This window comes from Chenopodium quinoa, unplaced genomic scaffold (genome assembly GCF_001683475.1).
Source record: "Chenopodium quinoa cultivar QQ74 unplaced genomic scaffold, ASM168347v1, whole genome shotgun sequence".
In the NCBI taxonomy this organism is placed as follows: domain Eukaryota; kingdom Viridiplantae; phylum Streptophyta; class Magnoliopsida; order Caryophyllales; family Amaranthaceae; genus Chenopodium; species Chenopodium quinoa.
The window spans coordinates 3,486,734-3,501,305 of NW_018742770.1; the positions used below are offsets into that span (position 1 = coordinate 3,486,734).

The 14,572-nt window shown below is 34.8% G+C and overlaps 2 protein-coding genes across 2 annotated transcripts; both read left to right on the top strand.

Moving 5' to 3' along the window:
* The first annotated feature begins 1,138 nt into the window (after nucleotides 1-1,138).
* Nucleotides 1,139-2,636, top strand: LOC110724545 (putative pectinesterase 11). Its single transcript, XM_021903962.1, has 4 exons — nucleotides 1,139-1,579; nucleotides 1,688-1,876; nucleotides 1,985-2,220; nucleotides 2,402-2,636. The coding sequence occupies exons 1-4, from the start codon at nucleotides 1,184-1,186 to the stop codon at nucleotides 2,547-2,549; spliced, it is 969 nt and encodes a 322-aa protein (XP_021759654.1). The 5' UTR covers nucleotides 1,139-1,183; the 3' UTR covers nucleotides 2,550-2,636.
* A 2,928-nt stretch (nucleotides 2,637-5,564) lies between these two features.
* On the top strand, nucleotides 5,565-8,504 carry LOC110724765 (putative pectinesterase 11). Its single transcript, XM_021904222.1, has 4 exons — nucleotides 5,565-6,291; nucleotides 6,412-6,600; nucleotides 6,715-6,950; nucleotides 8,048-8,504. The coding sequence occupies exons 1-4, from the start codon at nucleotides 5,914-5,916 to the stop codon at nucleotides 8,193-8,195; spliced, it is 951 nt and encodes a 316-aa protein (XP_021759914.1). The 5' UTR covers nucleotides 5,565-5,913; the 3' UTR covers nucleotides 8,196-8,504.
* Nucleotides 8,505-14,572: the final 6,068 nt, after the last annotated feature.

Here is a 14,572-nt window from a genome sequence, read left to right on the forward strand (position 1 = left end):
ATAACTAGGAGAATTTCACCTTACAACCAAGACTATAAGCACACGAACAAAGAAATAAAAGTAAAATTATAGCTAGTTATTAACGCGTGATTTTGTCATAATATATTAAGATAATTACATTAGAAAACATTATTGTTGGAACAACAAGTGTGTAGTGTGTGAATTTTGTGAAAAAACTCAAAGTCCCACATTGGTGGGAAATGAGAGTTTTACTCTCTTTATAATATAGAGAGTGGGCTAAAGGGGTGTGGCCCTTGGGCTACCCACATTTTGTGGAGAGGGAGGACCTATATGGTAAACCATCTATCACACACACGCGCGCCGAATCGGGTCGGGTCGGGTTTATTAAATAAACTTATTTTTTGGACAAGGCTAATTGCGTGATTAGTTCCTTGATTTTTGCTAAACGTTTTTGACTGATTACATTTGGCCGTTTTTTCAAAACTGATTAATGGAAGGCGTGTTGATTTCCTGTTTTTGATACACAAAAAAAATACAGAAAGCAATCTTCTTCTCCTCTCTATTTTTCCTCACAAAAACAAAACCCTCGAGCAGTTTCTTTTCTTTTTGGGTGTTTAGTTGCCCGGTGGTTTTGTGCAGTTCCACCGGTATAATTACAATAGAGAAAGGCTGTTTTATCCTGGGGAACATCCGGTTTAGTACGAACTGCTTGCACCTTTTCAGGGCAGTACCGTGAATGTTCTAAAGAAAGCGACATAGTCCGCGACTCAGTCTATTTTTCGGTAACTTTGTTCTTACTGTTTTTGTTCCCGCAGTTCCGTTTATAACAATTATGAATGCTTATATTTAATCTTAGCTAGCATATTATAATTACTAGTTGGTATACAATGTTGACTAACCTTATCTTCTCCCAAACCCAATTTCAAAGGGGAAAGAATCATGAACATTTCGACAACGCGCCGAAAACTTAAAACTACATGCAATAATAACGTAATTATGTAATTACAATGGTCATCTTTTATGGAATGTTTTAAATGTAAATTGCAAGATATCAGCCTTTACATCCGCCAATCATTGTCTTAATTTCTTAATCACGTCATGTTGCTCTCTATATATACACTAATCACTAATCAAATCACCAAATCATATTACAATTATTTCCAAATCATATCTTTAGATCACAAAAACACAAAACACAAACACCCAATTAATAATAATAATAATGGCAACTCAAAGCTCTTATTTTCCTACAATTATCTTATTTGTCTTTGCATTATTTTGCTTCATTAGCAACTCTAATGCTCGAATATTATCCGAGAAATTAACTTGGAAACGATTACTAACCGTCGATCAATCAGGCAACAAAGGCAAGTTCAAAACAATACAAGATGCAATTGATGCGGTTCCTTCTAACAATGTAGACGTTACACTTATCCTAGTTATGCCCGGTACGTACAAGGAAAAAGTTACCGTGCCCGAAGATAAGCCCTTTATTATACTTAGCGGAAGAGATGTTTCGAATACTACTATTACATGGGATGATAGTGGTGATATATACACCTCTCCTACTCTCTCCGTCTTTGCTTCTGATTTTATGGCTCGATACCTTACCATCGAGGTATGTACAAATATTTTTTGTTAGAAACATGTGTCATATATTAATAGTCACGTGTATTATTTATTATTTAGGTACAGTATATGACATTATGTTGATTATTTCTTGCAGAATACATATGGGCCGGGGGCAAAAGCAGTTGCCTTGAGGGTTTCAAGTGAAAGGGCAGAGTTCTATGCATGTAGAATAACTTCGTATCAAGATACACTTTTGGATGAGGGAGGGAGTCATTTCTATAGCAATTGCTATATCGAAGGAGGGACTGATTTTATTTGTGGCAATGCAGCTTCTTTATTCCAAGTATGTAACATTATACTATAAAATTGCGTCCATATGATATTTGAAGATAGATAATTTATCTTTATTGTTGTACCACGACTAATTTAAACTAACTTTGAATTGTTGTAGAAATGTCATATACATTCCATTTCACAAGAAGATGGGGCAATAACAGCACAACGAAGGTCAAAACCTGAAGAAGACACGGGATTTTATTTTGTGGATTGTCGAGTTACTGGCATAAAAAGTTGCACATTAGGAAGGCCATGGGGACCTTATTCTAGAGTTGTTTTCGTAAACAGTTACATGTCCAATGAGGTTAATTCTCAAGGATGGGATGATTGGGGAAAACCCTCCACACATAGGTGCGTATTATTGTTTTGTTAGTATCAACTATATATCAAGACTATATATCAACTATATGTCGATTATCAATTACACCTTATGTTATATAATATACAATACATTATACAGTATGAAAATATAGTGGTCGATTAAAATATATGAATTCATTATATTAATGTGCTTTTTTGTCGATTTAAACAGCTCGGTATACTATGGTGAAAGCAAATGTTATGGACCAGGAGCCAACAGATCGAAAAGAGTTGAGTGGTCACAAAGCCTCACAAATCAAGAAGCTGATACAATTTTGTCTAGGACCATGATTAGGGCTAAATTGAAGATCAAAGCATAATCATTCAAAGACTAATCAAATTTAAGTTGTAGAATTATTGCTACTTGATCATTTATTGTACATATGATTCTTTATTTGTTCTTTATTCTTTTTCCAGATTGTACATAGTGTAAATGATAAATCTATGTTATTGAATTGATTATTTTTAGTTAATATATCAATTAATGAAGTGCATTATTCTAAAAGGAACTCTGCAAATAAAGCTCAATTAAGTTATTTTAATTAATTAGTAGCACTTCTCTTTGTTCAAGAACAATAATTATTGTATTTAAAGGATGCATACTCATTAGTTCAAGTCCAATCTAAAGGTATATCCTTAACAGTGATTACATCTCACATATATTATATTGATAATTAATTACAAGGGTTTTTTTGGGGGGTCCAAATGAGTCGTAACTCGTAAGGGCATACAAAATTACAAATAGAGATAAGAATGTTTTCGAAATGCAACCTGTCGAGGCTGTCATATGCATACATGCCCGGCCCTTTAATTTGGATTAATTCAAGGGGCAAGTCAAAGCAAGATAAATACCATGCAAATTTTGTTACTTTATGTAAGTATTTTTCTTCTTTGTGTTTACTCAAGCTACATCTAATAAGCAAATCCACAGCACTGGGCCTTGAGTGTAATATATGTGTACTTAACAATAGAAAAAATTGTGAGTTATCACATGTCATAGCGATTGAAAAATATGAGTTATCATTCTTTCGTAGGCAGTCTAAGGGTGTATTCAATTCACCTGATTTTCACTTATCTGAACTTTTTAGACCTTATTAAAACCTATTTTAGTTGTAATTTGTACTTAGTTAACTATTATCAGAACTTATCAAACCTGAATTAAACCTATTTGAACTTAACTGAACTTATTATACCTGAAATAAATGAAAATAAGTTGAACAGAACAGACCCTAATATTATTCTAACTTAGCTCATTTTTACTTATTTACTTTTAAGTTTTAACCATGAGCCACTAAAGGTTATGGAACAGATGAGATTAAATATCAAAAATTTTCCACATCCTTAATACTCTATAAATGAAGATTGTACAAAACATTATTATATTATTTCATTTGACATAGTAGGGCTCAAAAAAAGGGACTGATTACAAGTTTTCGTCGAAGGGCGGACTCGTATGATTTGTTGTTATTTTCACTTTCTTCAGACTTAAGGTTTCATAGATAAGGCATTTTTGAGCTTGAGTGTTTTTTTTTTTTTAAATCAATTGGAAAAAATATCTCATATCTTTGACATTATCCTAAAATTTTACCAATTACTTAAATTGACATCAAACACAATAAATATCCTTAATACGTAGTATATTACTCCGTAAAATAAAAGTGGCGCAATTGCAATGTTGCAAATCACGCAGCACACCATACCAAAATTTTATAACAATATGAAAAACAACCGAGAGATGATGCACGAACCCATTGCTAATTTTCAACGGCATATATAAAAGGGTCAAAATATCACATTTGAAGAACAATGCACTGAATGTCTTAACTATTTGGCAACATTACGCTACAAATTAAACTAAGTACAAAGTATATTAATAGACCAAAATCTTGACAATTTCCATCCAAAAGACGTCAGATTATTGTTAAAGTGACCAAAAAGCCATCAAAAATCCACCAAATTCCTCTTCTTTGGCATTATCACTTAAATATTACAAGATTGAGTAATGGATTATTGTTGTTTTATCCAATTATTTATGGAATTATGAACAACAAAGTCTAGTAATTGCTTAAAACCTAATTTAGAACATCTCATTAATGTGGATGAATCAATGTTTTTTTTTCCCTTTAATATGAGATATATGTATTTCTTGCCCTTTCAAGAAGTCATACTTCCCACCAGCCCATTCCTTGCATGCATGTATATCAATGTGTAATATTACCTAATTTGACAGATTGTTTTGTTGAATGTAGCTCAAGATTCAAATTGAAGTCAACCCTTTTTTTTTATAATATCGTAAATTAAGTCAAATTGAATTACTCCCTTAATAACCTAGTTTTATAATTCTCCCTTCACATTAACATATATATACTAACATATATCATATTTTAAATTGATAAATAACGAATTGACATATTATATTATTATTCGAAATTTTACAAATTAGACAACAATTAATATAGAATAGCTTATGGATGAAGGGCGTGTTCGGCAAAATATAGCTGTGAAGGTAGCTGTGGAGGTAGCTGTTAGCTGTCAACAAGCTGTTAGCTGTGAAGATAAATAATTTAGATATGAGTGTTCGGTAAAGTAATGGTTGACTAGTTGTTACATATAAAAATCAATATTTTATTTTTAAAACTATAAATTAAATTTTCAACAGCTACTTGAAAAACTACCTCTAATTTCAAAAGCTAATGTTTCTAACTTTTCACAAAAGCTACCTCCACCACTAAAAGCTACCCTAACCACTACTTTGCCAAACACTCACATTTTTTTGTTGAGTAGTGGTTTGACATTTGTTGAGTAGTGGTTTTGACTTGGTCAAACCACTAAAAGCTGCCTAAAAGCTACTCAAAAGCTAACGCCGAACACGCCCGAAGTATATGACATTCACTAATAATTAAGCTCAAAGTTTTGTTATAATCAATATTCCATATGATGTAACAATATATTCTCTTAAAATTTCTTATAAATATATTCGAAATAACAATAGTTGCATGGCTTGCACCACATCAACAATGGAGGTGATATCATTATTGGTTGCTCCACTTCAATTAATCATACAACAATTACACTAAATGTATATATGACTACATATATCTATCGGTCCAATTCTTTTTTAAAATAAGCCATCACAAATTAAGTGAAATAAGTACACAAAAACCTCAAATATAAGTTATACTCTATAATAATAAAGGAAAAATAAAACATTTATTAAATAAAAAATAAATAAATAAATAAATAAAAGAAAAACAGTTATTGCAAAATAACCAAATAAATCTGGTATTTGATAAAACGTGGGTAACGTGTGTACTAATCACGCTGACGACTCCTCTATTATCAGCAACTGTTGCCTCCTTAAACTCATTTTCAATTTTCATCTTCATTATGTTTACCCGCCGAAAACTTGTGTTTAAATGTTCTTTTTGCCAACTTTTTCCCCTTAACAACCGCAACAAAACGGCATATCTTGTAATTTAATCTTTATAAAAACCTTATATTATAATTTTTATAACTAACAATCACCTTCTACTTATACACTACCCATCTCAATTCCTTTGTTCATCACTTCTTTCTAAGTTCAAATTTGTTACATATTCCATATAATCCATCATATAATATATAATCTTCTAGGCGTAACGTTTATTGTAACGCTTTTATTTTATTTTATTTGTACGTAGTACCATGGAAGTTCGTGGGTGTTTGTTGATTATCTTGTTTGTGATCGGGTTTTGTTTGGAAATGGCGATAACTTGTAATGCTCAAGGGAAATGGAGTAAAATTATCACCGTCGATCAATCGGGGAAGAAGGGTAGCTACGTGAAGATACAAGATGCAATAGACGCGGTCCCGTCTAACAATGTACAACATATTTTTATTAGGGTTGAGCCTGGAATTTACAAGGAGAAGATTGTTGTACCCGAAGATAAACCCTTTATAACACTAAGTGGTAGAAATGCAAATACTACGGTTATCACTTGGAATGATGGTGGAGATATATTTAAATCTCCTACTTTTAGTGTCTTTGCTAGTGATTTTACGTGTCGTTATCTCATTATTCAGGTAATTAATTATAATATGGGTTCGGATTTTGAGTTCATCTGTAGTAACTGGGATTTAGTTTATATGCGTATTTAACTATCACATTACTAGTTTGGTAATTATTATATTGATTTTGTGCAGAATACATATGGTACGACGAAGAAAGCAGTAGCATTGAGGGTAACAAGTGAAAAGGCGGTGTTTTTCGCATGTAAATTTACATCATACCAAGATACACTTCTAGATGAGAGTGGGAGACATTTCTATTACAATTGTTTCATTGAAGGAGGCACTGACTTCATCTTTGGAAATGCAGCTTCCCTTTTCAAGGTATCTATACATAATTACTCACTAAATTCACTTATTAACAAACATAAATAATAAAAATTGTATCTTGATTTTTTTTGGTAAATCCAAATTAATAAGTATATGTAAAATGTGCAGCAATGTCATTTGCATTCAATCTCACAAGAAAATGGGGCAATAACAGCCCAAAGAAGATCATCATCAGAAGAAAAAACAGGATTTTATTTTGTGGGATGCAAAATTACGGGTGTAAAAAGTTGTACATTAGGTAGACCTTGGGGTCCTTATGCTAGAGTGGTTTTCTCACAAACTTACATGTCTAATGCGGTTCTACCTCAAGGATGGGATGATTGGGGCAAACCATCTACCCACAGGTATTATTACATTTTTTTTTCTTCTAGCGGATGTCAATTTTCACGTGTTTTTTCAATGGTATGCGAGATTCTCAGACAATTTCCTTTCTCATGAGAATTTCGTGAATTTAATATCTTGAAATGGAATAATCCGTAGTGAACAAGTTTTTAAAACTAACTATATACAAGTATATGTCAATCAGTCAATTAAATTGGTTAACACTCACTATATAATCAATAGAACTTTCTAGTTTTTGGCATTAATGTGTTATTATACATAATTGTATCACTTTTTTAAAAAATCATTATTATTAGGAAATTTTAGAAAATAACACCACAAAAAACACAAATTTTGATTATAACACCACAAAATTTAAAATTTTGTTTGTAACACCACCAAAAAACCAAAAAATTTGATTTCACCACCACTTTCTAACACCATCCAAAAAACCGTTAGTGAGCCCCACAAAGTACACGTGTCAGATATATATTGGATTAAAAAAAAGAAAAATAAAAAAAAAATGAAAAACCCTAAAATCCAAACCCAACCACCGTACTCACCATCGACGTCGGTTTCTCCTGCCCACCGCCGCTACTGGTTCGCCCAGTTGACCACCCTCGACCCCCGACCACCTGAACGACGCACCTCCCTAACCCTTAAACGCCGTACCCAGCTTGGCCTCACCCCCAACTCCGATTTAATTCAAAATCTGGAAACGGGTTAGGGTTCAGGTGAGGGTGGTTTTCGACGACGATTTTGGGTAAGAGAGAGGATAATCGGCAACGATGATGGTGTGGGAGAGGATTTCGGCGACGTGGGTGGTTTTCGGGTTGTGTGGGAGTTGATTTCGTCGAAGCCGGTGGTTTTTGGGTTGGTGCGGGTGAGAATTTCGGCGACGTGGGTGTTTTTTTGTGGTGTTATTTTCTAAAATTTCCTTATTATTATGCCTAAAAAACTAATCATTATGTTAGGGGAACTCCATAAAAAGGGTCCCATTTAAAAATGTGATTACTAGTCAATGTATTGGATGTCTTTCCTTTTTCATTGGTTAATTAAAAATTATAATAAGACATAAATTATAGTGGAAAATAATTGGTTAATTTGGTTGTTGATGTAGGACGGCATTCTACGGTGAATACAAATGCTATGGACCAGGGGCTAGAAGAACAAGACGAGTTGTGTGGTCACTTAGTCTTTCTAATCATCAAGCCTCACCTTATTTGACTATGAGTTTGATGGATGGAAAAACTTGGGTTAGGGCCTAATTTTAACCTTTTTATTCAAATTTATTTAGGCAATGTAAAATTTGGAAAATTACCAACATTATTTGATAGTGGTTTTTTATTTTTAGTCACCTCTTTTTTGTATTTGTACTTGTTTCTTAGTTGTATTATTGTTGTACATTATGAATTAATGATTATATGTAGAATTATTCGATCTAGAATAAAACCTTGCTTACTTATTTACAACTACAAGTACTTATATATATACTAGGGTATCCTATGCACGCGAAAGTGTTAGCTCTTGCATATAAGTTGTATCAGTACGTAGTTACACCTTTGGTTTGGGTGGTAGATCCGGTAGTTATAATACGTACTATTTGGTTTATGTGTCTATATAGTGGTTTTGTAGAAATATAAAAAAGCCACCAAAATCTTAAATGATAATTATTTTTTAAAACCCTCAAAAGTTTGACAGTGTTATTTCAAAATTATTATTAAATAATATTTAATTGATTAACATCCCTTCATATCTTAAGCTAGTTTAGAACTCTTAATTGATTTGCATGATTCAATAATACTTAACATATTTTTCTTCAAACGAAATTTTTGTGAGCTTGGTCATACGGAGTAATAATATGTGAAATGTTCGTTATAGCTAAAAACTTAATAATGTAAGTTCAATGTTCTACGACCATCTAATATCTATATGTATATCTATATCTAATACTAAAGCAATAACCACTTAGTTATATTTTTCCTCTTAAATTCTCTTCATATTTAATACATTTTTTTTTCTATCATCGATTTCCTTCGATTTTAGGATTTTAAAGTTATTTATACCTCTTGATAACATCTGCTCAAATATCATTATTTAATATGAATGTCATTTAAATTCCACGTTGTTTATGTGCGTGCCATCAAATCTAATATATATATATATATATATATATATATAAAGTATGCATTTTTCGGAAGCATTGGACGCGTCACAATTAAAAAAATATTATTTCGACCAATCAAAAGTTAGAAATCTATTTTATTTTTGAATTAAATAAAATCAATTTTACACAAAGGAAAAAGATTGAATTTATCTTTTTTGTATTATAATTGATGAATTGGATATAAAAAAAAGTATGTTAGCAAACAAATAGGTAAAAATAAAATATTATCTTATAAATTGATGGTTAATTAAAATATTATTTTGACCAATAAAAATTAGTAATTAAGATAAATATGTTATATTATAAGTTTAATGATAAAGCTCATACTGAATTAAAATATATCACAATTTTCATTCTATTTAAATTTCTAATACCATACCATTATAAATAGATGTATCATATGAAACCAACAAACTTTCACATCAATACAACACCACGTCACGCAAACGTATTAGCAATTTTCTATCTATCAATCTTAAGTTATTAATGGTCGGGTAATTCATGGTTTAACTCATATTTAACATTCATATTTATATTTATTTTTTTGTGAGGGAAACATTCATATTTATATTGTTACTTACATCATGTTTAATTTGTAATGTTCAATGATTAATTGCTTATATTTTATTTGATATTTTTTCCTATAGGGTTAACTTAATTAGAGAATTAAATTCCAGCAAAAATGATTGGAGAATCAAAGTACGAATTTCTCGCTTATTTGACGTACTAAACTTCCAACAACAAGATAGTTTAATCAGTTTAGATATATAATTAACGAAAATGGAAAACATTCTCATGATGAATCTGATTATAATAATGAAGACAAAGATTCTGCCAATAACCCATTGAAGAAAGTGAAGGTATATATCTAATTCTTTCAAAAATTTGTTGCTAGATATTTCACTTTTTATATAAAATCCTATTGAATTTGATTACTAACATATCTAATATATATTGCAGATTTAATTTTACGGAGAAGATTTCTTATACAAAGATCAAACAGACAAACAAGCTTCATGGAGTGAAAAGATATTTAAACTTCAAATTAGTATTTATTAGATAGTCATTGAAAATTTTAGACTTATCTCAATATATTATTCATTAGGATTTTTTTTTTTTTTTTTTTTTGTATGGTTTAATATTTTAGACTTTACAATTATTAAACAAATAATTTATTCGTTTCTTCTAATGACCTTTTTGCTCTGATCGTTACATCACCCGCCACATCATACTTATGCAAACAATATAGCAGTACAATAATATTGGTACTTTATTTGTGCTATATCAAGCTAAATTTCCCTAACCTTAATCAAGGAGGTGGTATATCCGTATATGCATGATTAGCCAAGGCAAAGAGCCAATGAGCATTATTAATTTTATATTACCATCAAAGATTACCTTTCAAAGTTGTCAACAACTATTTTTATTTTGCATTATCACATTGTACACATCACCTTTTTTCTAAGAGTATAAGTGTCATTTAAAGCCAAATTTTTAGATTATGTGTGCTTATTTGTTTAAAGTTTTAAAAACAAATTTTGTAGAAAAAAACTTAATCCTACGTTGTTGACTGAATGATGAACCAACAAGCATGATCTAATATGTATTATAGAGAAACAAGGAATTATGAATGAATTATAAAGAAATAATTATTATGTGTTTTAACATTAGGAAGCCTTAACTATCATTAGAAGCATCTTTCATCATTTTTATTAGCTGCATCTTTCGTCATTTTTTAGCTCTTAAATTTCATGTGTGCTATAGTAACAACTGCCAAGTGCAAATTGTAAGATTATGACTTTTATTTCTTTATTTGTGAAGGGATTACAACTTTCACGATAAGTCAACAATGATGCATATACTTAGCACCAAAGCAGATGATGCAAATTCTTTTATGTCTATCAACTGCAATTATGTCTATCAACTATAAAGAAATAAATCAACTTTTTTTAATAATCTTATTTAATTATATTTCATTTTGAGATTTCATATTGTGATAGCATAGGAACTTACAAGTTTATTATCTGACATCGTTATTTATCTATTGTTTTAATCAATATGAAACAAAAAGTATGAAAATTTTTATCCCTCTGAAAAATTGTGTTTTCCATATTATATCTGTCCAAATAACGATTATCTTTTTACCATTAAAATAATAAACAAACAAAAACGTACTTTCACATCGATATTTATGATCAGCACTTTTCTTCCTAAAAAAGATAATGATTAGTTGCTGGTGTTATCTATCAAAACTATAATAGATTATGTTTCGGGTGAAAACAATGGGACCTTGCCGAAGGTCCGCTGAAACGGAGAAGACTGGATTCGGTCCGAGTTATGCTGGGCCGAAGGTTTCCTGCACAGTAAACACACGTAAACTAGCCTCGGGGGTGTTGCCGAGGAAGGCCCCTCCGATGCTAAAGTCAGTATAATGTGTAGAAAGAGAACACTATGCAAGAGAGTTAGTTGCTTGAGGCTTTGCTTGAATATATGAGAATATATGAGAATGTATGGGAATCTATGAATAAATGAATGTATGAATATTGATGGCTTTTATACCTCTTCATACATGGAGAGGTTGGGCCTTAGCCCAATGGGCTTGCTTTGAGGGCTGACCTTTGACTTTAGCACAATTGGAGAGTTGAACCTTGACCTTGGGCTTTTAATTGGATCATTTAATGCCTAGGCCCAATTGGACTAAATTGGACCCAAACAACTTGCCCCCCAGACCCGATTTGGAAGGATGACGGGTCGGGTTTGATTTAATTCAGAAAAGGAGGGAAGTAAATGATTTAATTAATCCAAAAATTTGAATTTAAACCGTAATTAATGAGATAACAACGGTTAAGGCGGATGATGGTGGAAGTTGGACGGATAATGGGCAGTTTAATCGCAAGGTCGTGTGTTTAACGGTTACTTAGTGGGGTATTTAAGAGAAATTGAAACGCGGACTCCCCGTATCCCATTCCTGGAGATATAAACAGAGGCGCGTCATCTCTCCTCACTTATTCACCAACACAAACCCAGAATTCTCGAGAGAAACCAAGAACCCGCATCAAAACTTCGCAAATTCCCCGAGCATTAAGCTTAGAAACTGAGACTTGCCACTACGAACTCGTAAATCGACAACTTTCGCTTCAGATTAAGGTAAATTCCTTTGATTTCAGTTTATTTTTCTTCGAATTCGAACTCCTTCCCCTTTTTTTTCGACTTTTTTCTTCGAAATAATCAATGGCAAGAGGAGTTAGAGGTAGAGCCCGTGCTCCAAGAAGAGCAAGGCCAATTCCCGATCCTAGGAACAGGATTGGGACCCGGAATGGACAAAGGCCAGAGTCTGACCCTGCTGAAGGGATTAGGGCGACTCTAATTTCCTCGGCTCCTCCTCAGAGAACGGAGGGGCCGAGCGCTTCTGGACGGGACGATGAAGTTCCCGCTGTCCTTTGGGATATCCTCCCCGGGTTTTCAGAGTGGGAGAATGCCGAAGTAGCTTCGGCCATGATAAAGAACCGCCCCTACTCATGGTGGGTGGAGAATGCCGAACAATATCGGTTTGCCGAGCAAATTGAGTTGCATTACGGCATTTTTGAAGCTGATGGGTATTGGTGCCGAATGCCCGCGGCATCCGATAGAATCCATCGTCCACCCCCGGGGTATGTGGGGTGTACACAAGACAGCTTCAGTACGGGCTGAGGTTCCCTTTGGACGTATTCGTCCGAGACTTGCTGATCCATTACAATATCTCCCTATGTCAGTTAACTCCCACCAGCATCCGAAGGGTGATGACATACTTATGGGTCTGCAAGTTCTTCAAGTATGTGCCGAACCTGCACTGCTTCAAAAAGCTTCATCGGCTAGTGCCAAATATTCAAAGTGGGCACGGAAGCCATGGTTCTGGGTGGTACCGGATTGAGTCCCGGCCCCAGTACCTAACCATGTGGCCGAACGACTCTTCAGACAAGGACTGGAGAGGTCAATGGATTTGGGTTAGGGCACCCACAGATCCGGGCCACCCTTGCGTCTTCAGCGCTCCCTGGTACCTTGCTGAGCCTGATCCCGACATGGGAAGTCTAGGTCCCCCCCCCCCCCCCCGCAGATAACGGGCCGGATCCGAACCTTGATCAACAACATATCTTCGGCAAGCTGCCGAACCGGGGGGGCAGCGGCTGAATGCAGCATATCCCGGAGACTTGGCTCCCCGATACGCATTATGTTTTCCAAGAGAACATGCTAGCAGCTGTTGGCCTCAGCCGAAAGTTTAAGGATGATAAGCTTCTTCGGCTGGGGCCGAGGCTTTTTAATTATCTCTTTTTCTTCTCTCACTTCGCTTTTTTATGCTGTGCCAACCTATCTGAACTGACCTTTCCCCTTTTCTTTTTCAGAGCGGGACGAGACCAACGTTGGCATTAACTACGCTCGTCTTGGTGTCAACCGAGAACGAGTTGTAACTGATCGGGCCCCGTCTATCACTGAACCGAGGCACAGGGAAGTTCATCTAGACTCTTCCCACTTCCAAATTGAGGCTGTTGCTCTGTATCAGAGGCAGAAGCCTTGGTGGAAGAAGAGAGACCCCTGGTTTCAGCTGCTGAACGAAGAAGCTGAAGCTGCCCGTACAGCCGAAGAGGTTGCACGGGTTCTCGAAGCTTGCGAAGGAGGAGAAGGGTCCTCCAGAGCTGCTGAAGAAGAAGCTGCAGCTAGGGCAGCTGAAGAAGACGAGGCTTTGCTGAAGACCTCGGTGAGCTTTCAGACTTAACTTTGTCTTTCTTCTTTTTTTTTTTTTTTTTTTTTTTTGTTCTCACATTCTTCCTCCCCCCTGTTTGTTACAGTCTGAAGAGAGTAACAGACACAGAGAAGGGAAAGCCCCTGTTCGTCCCGAAGACCAAATACAAGAAGAGTCTTCAGACTCAGACATGGACGAGCAGCCTCTTCAGAAAAGGCGCCGAAGAATGGCCATCATCGGCCCTCATGACTTTCAGCGGAGGCCGATGACCATCGGCGTTGAAATAAGGGAACCCGAGGAAGGCAATGGATCGCCGAGGGTTCCCCGGCCACCACCCCAATCACTTCAAAAGACCCCTCCGCCACCTCCTGAGATGGAGGTGGATCAGAGAACTCCCGAATCTAAGGGAGGGGTCCAAGAAGCAATTCAGGAGAGTGCTGCTGAGCACGAAAATAAGGATGCCGTGATGCCCAGTGCTGAGGGTTTCACGGCAGACATTGCAAGAGAGGTTGAGGCTTTCGTCCTCACCCCTGAAGAAGAAGAGGTCATAGTAATTGACTCTTCTGAGAAGGATGATGCTGAGCCATCCAAAGCTAAAGAAGCTCCATCGTCATCCTTTCCTTCTTTCTAGACTCTGCAATCTGGAGAAATGGGTTTCTCGGCCCCCCGAATTCCAATCCCAGATCACATCTGGGACCTCATATGGGGTCAGAACCGTGAAGGTGCTGCAGCCTACTTCGGCGATTTTGCTGGCATGTCCG

Excerpts from the sequence above, each read along its gene's own strand:
- LOC110724545 (XM_021903962.1), top strand. The coding sequence starts at position 1,184 with ATGGCAACTCAAAGCTCTTATTTTCCTACAATTATCTTATTTGTCTTT. Across the intron at positions 1,877-1,984 it reads ATGCAGCTTCTTTATTCCAA|AAATGTCATATACATTCCAT; the intron begins GTATGTAACATT and ends GAATTGTTGTAG. Across the intron at positions 2,221-2,401 it reads GGAAAACCCTCCACACATAG|CTCGGTATACTATGGTGAAA; the intron begins GTGCGTATTATT and ends CGATTTAAACAG.
- LOC110724765 (XM_021904222.1), top strand. The coding sequence starts at position 5,914 with ATGGAAGTTCGTGGGTGTTTGTTGATTATCTTGTTTGTGATCGGGTTT. Across the intron at positions 6,601-6,714 it reads ATGCAGCTTCCCTTTTCAAG|CAATGTCATTTGCATTCAAT; the intron begins GTATCTATACAT and ends TAAAATGTGCAG. Across the intron at positions 6,951-8,047 it reads GGCAAACCATCTACCCACAG|GACGGCATTCTACGGTGAAT; the intron begins GTATTATTACAT and ends TTGTTGATGTAG.